Genomic DNA, 5,830 nt, shown 5'->3' with positions numbered 1-5,830 from the left:
GAGTTTGAGGACAGCTTGGTCTACAGAGTGAGTTTCAGGAAAGCCAGGGCTACACAGAGAAACCCTACTTTGGAAAAATCAAATCACAATTGGATCATTGTACGTAGCTTACCCTCTGGAAGCTCTCCTCTCCCGGATATGGTTAAAGAAATGAAGAAAACAATTGAACAAACGACGCACTTTTTTATTGTTTTTATTGGAATCTTCGCTTGGTTGGCATTCACACAAGGGCTATTAAGGTCCAAACTTCTCTAACTACTGAGGTAATATGTGCACCTCTTATTCTAGGCCTCTTTCTTGGTTGAAACAGAAGGTCTAACCTAGGTTGATGACAGTTACGACCGAAGTTGGCTCTGCTTCTGATGGCTTCTACCGGATGCTGCTAATGGGTCTCCTTTTCCCCAAGAGAGATTTTCTTGCAACGCGGGTGTTGAAGCGATTATTCCTAGCCTTCTTTGTCAGACAAGCATCCGAGTTCCTGTAGATCTTTTCTTTCCTTGGAATCATGCCCTCCATTGCCCTCATGGGCTGCTTGCCTGCTTCCATCCTGTCGGCTTCCGCTGACCTCTGACATTTCCTGTTCTGCACATAGTACATCTGCAACGGCCTCTCGTGCGGGGTTCCCGCTTCGAGGAGATGGAACTCGCTGAGAATGTCTACCCTCTGCTGGAGGATCTGACACTCATTCTCCAGCAGGGCTGCGATCAAATGCAGCGAGTGTGTGTCATGGCTCAGCTTCTTCACCTGTGCCTCCAGCTCCTGTTGGGTTGGTATTTCGTTGTTGGGCTGGTTTTGGAAACAGACGTGATTATTTTCGGAGGCTTCTACCCTTTCTTTCTGACACTCCTGATAGGACTTCATTATTTCACTGAGCTCGTTGTGCTGTCTACTCCAGTGATCTGCTTCCTCCAGTAACTGCTCCATGTTGTTTCTGAATCTTCTGTATTCCCCACAGACGTGAAGGGATCCATACGGGCCCCTGCCCATGCTCAGCTGTGTGTCACTACAGTCTCTCTTTTCTTCTGAATTGCACAGATCCCGTGCATACGCTTGCATCATGTCCTTAGTACTCTGGTTCAATAGCATCTCCTGTTTCTTTGTGCTTTGTTCCTTCTCTAGGTCGAAATTAAAGAGCAGGTCTTTAAATCGTATTTTATTTCTCCTGCCAGCACCCCTGATTTTAGGTTCTGACATATTCTCAGGAGTACTGGCATCGTCAAAAGACTCCCTGACTTCTGTAGTCAGCTCTTCAACCCCTGCTATACTTTTGAGAACATCTTTAACGTCTCTTAAGAGATTGCTAAATTTCTGTACCATCCTTGGTCTTCCTAGTGGACGAATACTATTGTTTGGTGGTGGAAGGGAAGCCCAGCAGAAAGGGGGGAGTGATCCAATTTCAAGGAGGGAGATGGTGATCCCAGGGTTCGATGGTTCTGGTGATCCTTGTTCAGCACAAGAAGTAGGGTTAGGAGTTTGAGGAGGGGCAGGCATCTCAGCTGAGATGTCAGAGTTGGCCATCAGGGCCTAAGGAAAGTAGAAAACCTTTGCGATTCCAGGAAGGACAGATGGCAGTCTTGTGTGAGTTGGTGAAGAAGATGGAACCAAGCAGGAGTTATAGACCAGAGTTAATGATTGAGACCAGAGAGATGGTGTTCAAGTAGGTGACATCTCAGACAGCCTAGGGGGAGGGGGTGGGAAGGGGGACTGGGAGCTGGGGCTCCATCTCCCATCTGCTAGACTTCTGGCATTTATTCTGAGGCCCTAGCAACTAGGTCTTTATTCTGTCACTACCCCTCTGAGGCCTATCTACACGTTCTGTTTCCTTTGCATCACAATGGAAGCCTCATAAATTCCTGCCCACAACTCACATGTCACAACCAACCTTACTCCTTCGAGTGACACGATCTCTACAGCCATCTTGATCCTCTCTTCTCTGCCAGGTGCTTCATTCTAAGGGCATCTCCTACCTCACTCTCCCACCCCCACCCTTTCCACACCACACCGTGTCACCCTCAACCACAGCGTCCCACTCAAGGGTGTGGCTGAGAGAAAACTCACCGGACCAGATCCCTACTCTTCCAGGAAGGAGGCTTTAATGCTCTCATTGTCAGAGAGATGCTGTCCTAAAGGAGTTAGGAATACCTGGTGGTTTTGAATGGCCCCTCTAGACTCTGACACAATTTGAAAGGATTAGGAGGTGTGGCCTTGTTGGAAGAAGTGTGACACCAGCGTGGGCTTTGAGGGTTCCAAAAGCTCCTTCCAGGTCCAGGGTCTCTTCCGCTTCTTGCTGATCGGAACGCAGAACTCCCAGCTTCCCAGCTTCGTCTCCACTGCGCGTCTGCCGTCTGATGCACTGCCATGCTCCCGCCGTGCTGTCAGTGGGCTAAACCTCGGAAACTGTAAGCAAGCCCCAACTAAACGCTTTCCTTGATAAAAGTTGCCACGGTCATGGTGTCTCTTCTTAGCAATAGAATCTTGACTAAGAGAGGCTACAAAGCAGAACTCCCAAAATTTCATCCTTAGTGATTGTAGGGAATTGATAACAGAAATCTCTCCATTCAAAAATATTCTACTGAATGCTGAGGTTGTTGGAATGAGTCAACTACACAATTACAAATTAAGACTCCTCTCTCTCCCTACCTACCACCCCCCCCGTGTGGTGTGTGTTTATGTGTGTGCACGCACGCGCGTGATACCAGGGAAGGAACCCAGGCTTTCTATATAAATTAGGTAAATGTTCTTTCTACCTCTGAACTTCATCCCCAGGTCTCCAATTGGGAGTTTTTTTTTTAAAAAAAGCATGGAATCTTTAAGACAGGCTTTCTGAACTTATTACTCTCCAGTCAGTGCTATAAACCTTGGCGACTTCTCACAATATCTGATTAAAATGACATTTTGTCTAAAATATTTGAAACAACTCAACCCCAAAAGTTGTTGAAATGGAAAGCTCCCACTCAACCCCACCAACAAGCATCCTGAATAACCAAAGTAGAATGATCAAAGCCAACATCAGCGCAACATCACCATCAAACCACGTAACAAAATCAGCAACTTATTTTTTTAATTTATTATTTATTTATTAAAGATTTCTGCCTCCTCCCCGCCACCGCCTCCCATTTCCCTCTCCCTCCCCCAAAAAAGTCCCCCCTTCCTCGTCAGCCCTAAGAGCAATCAGGGTTCCATGCCCTGTGGGAAGTCCAAGGACCCCCCACATCCATCCAGGTCTATTAAGGTGAGCATCCAAACTGACTAGGCTCCCACCAAGCCAGTACGTGCAGTAGGATCAAAAACCCATTGCCATTGTTCTTGAGTTCTCAGTAGTCCTCATTGTCCGCTATGTTCAGCGAGTCCGGTTTTATCCCATGCTTTTTCAGACCCAGGCCAGCTGGCCTTGGTGAGTTCCTGATAGAACATTCCCATTGTCTCAGTGTGTGGGTGCACCCCTCGCGGTCCTGAGTTCCTTGCTCATGCTCTCTCTCCTTCTGCTCCTGATTTGGACCTTGAGATTTCTGTCTGGTGCTCCAATGTGGGTCTCTGCCTCTGTCTCCTTTCATTGCCTGATGAAGGTTAATATTCAGGAGGATGCCTATGTTTTTCTTTGGGTTCACCTTCTTATTTAGTTTCTCTAGGATCACAATTATAGGCTCAATGTCCTTTATTTATGGCTAGAAACCAAATATGAGGAACATCCCATGTTCCTCTTTTTGGGTCTGTCTTACCTCACTCAGGATAGTGTTTTCTATTTCCATCCATTTGCATGCAAAATTCAAGAAGTCATTGTTTTTTACTGCTGAGTAGTACTCTAATATGTATATATTCAATACTTTCTTCATCCATTCTTCCATTGACGGGCATCTAGGTTGTTTCCAGGTTCTGGCTATTACAAACAATGCTGCTATGAACATAGTTGAGCATATACTTTTGTTGTATGATAGGGCATTTCTTGGGTATATTCCCAAGAGTGGTATTGCTGGGTCCAGGGGTAGGTTGATCCCGAATTTCCTGAGAAACCGCCACACTGCTTTCCAAAGTGGTTGCACAAGTTTGCATTCCCACCAGCAAGGGATGAGTGTACCCCTTTCTCCACAACCTCTCCAGCAAAGGCTATCATTGGTGTTTTTTATTTTAGCCATTCTGACAGGTGTAAGATGGTATCTTAAAGTTGTCTTGATTTGCATTTCCCTGATCGCTAAGTGTCTTTTGGCCATTTGAACTTCTGTTGAGAATTCTCTGTTCAGCTCAGTGCCCCATTTTATAATTGGTTTGATTAACCTTTTACGGTCTAGTTTCTTGAGTTCTTTATATATTTTGGAGATCAGACCTTTGTCAGTTGCGGGGTTGGTGAAGATCTCCCAGTCAGTGGGTTGCCTTTTTGTCTTAGTGGCAGTGTCCTTTGCTTTACAGAAGCTTCTCAGTCTCAGGAGGTCCCATTTATTCAATGAAGCCCTTAATGTCTGTGCTGCTTGGGTTATACGTAGGAAGTGTTCTCCTGTGCCCATGTGTTGTAGAGTACTTCCCACTTTCTCTTCTATCAGGTTCAGTGTGTTCGGACTGATATTGAGGTCTTTAATCCATTTGGACTTGAGTTTTGTGCATGGTGATAGATATGGATCTATTTTCATTCTTCTACAGATTGACATCCAGTTTTGCCAGCACAATTTGTTGAAGATGCTCTCTTTTTTCCATTGTATACTTTTAGCTCCTTTATCGAAAATCAGGTGTTCATAGGTTTGTGTGTTAAAGTCAGGGTCTTCTGTTCGATTCCATTGGTCGACTTCTCTGTTTTTATGCCAATACCAAGCTGTTTTCAATACTGTAGCTCTGTAATAGAGTTTGAAGTCAGGGATGGTAATGCCTCCAGACGATCCTTTATTGTATAAGTTTGTTTTGGCTAAAGGCCAGCTCGTCTGGGACTGCATAAGCATGGGTTGAAACTGGACTCTCTGAGCATGGCGGACAATGAAGGCTGATGAGAAGCCAAGGACAGTGGCACTAGGTTTCGATCCTAATACATGAACTGGCTTTGTGGGAGCTTAGCCTGTTTAGACGCTCACCTTCCTGGACATAGATAGAAGACCTTCGTCTTCCCGCAGGGCAGAGAATTTGGACTGCTCTTCAGTATCGAGAGGGAGGGGGAATGGTGTGGGGGGAGGAGAAGAGGAGTGGGGATAGGGGGAGGGGAGTGGGGGGAGGGGGCAATATTTGGGAGGAGGGGAGGGAAATGGGAAACGGGGAGCAGGTGGAAATATTAATTAAAAAAGAATAAAAAGAATAAAAAAAAGATTGTTTTGGCTATCCTGGGTTTTTTGTTTTTCCATATAAAGTTGATTATTGTCTTCTACAGATCTGTGAAGAATTTTGATGGGATTTTGATGGGGATTGCATTGAATCTATAGATTGCTTTTGGTAGAATTGCCATTTTTACTATGTTGATCCTCCCAATCCAAGAGCAAGGGAGATCCTTCCATTTTCTGGTGTCCTCTTCAATTTCTTTCTTCAAAGACTTAAAGTTCTTGTCAAATAGATCTTTCACTTCCTTGGTCAGAGTTACCCCAAGATATTTTATGCTATTTGTGGCTATCGTGAAAGGTGATGCTTCTCTGATTTCCTTCTCTGCTTCTTTATCCTTAGTGTATAAGAAGGCAACTGATTTTTTGGAGTTGATCTTGTATCCTGCCACATTACTAAAGGTGTTTATCAGTTGTAGGAGTTCTTTGGTAGAGATTTGGGGTCGCTTATGTATACTATCATATCATCTGCAAATAACGAAAGCTTAACTTCTTCCTTTCCAATACAAATCCCCTTGATCCCCTTATGTTGTCTTATTGCT

At 44.9% G+C, this 5,830-nt stretch overlaps 1 protein-coding gene across 1 annotated transcript; it reads right to left on the bottom strand.

Moving 5' to 3' along the window:
* Positions 1–369: 369 nt before the first annotated feature.
* Positions 370–1,518, bottom strand: Spz1 (spermatogenic leucine zipper 1). Its single transcript, XM_057789410.1, has one exon. The coding sequence runs from the start codon at positions 1,516–1,518 to the stop codon at positions 370–372; it is 1,149 nt and encodes a 382-aa protein (XP_057645393.1).
* Positions 1,519–5,830: the final 4,312 nt, after the last annotated feature.

Source organism: Chionomys nivalis, chromosome 15, assembly GCF_950005125.1.
Source record: "Chionomys nivalis chromosome 15, mChiNiv1.1, whole genome shotgun sequence".
In the NCBI taxonomy this organism is placed as follows: domain Eukaryota; kingdom Metazoa; phylum Chordata; class Mammalia; order Rodentia; family Cricetidae; genus Chionomys; species Chionomys nivalis.
The sequence above is the reverse complement of the archived record's forward strand: the minus strand, read 5'-3'. Positions and strand labels throughout refer to the sequence as shown.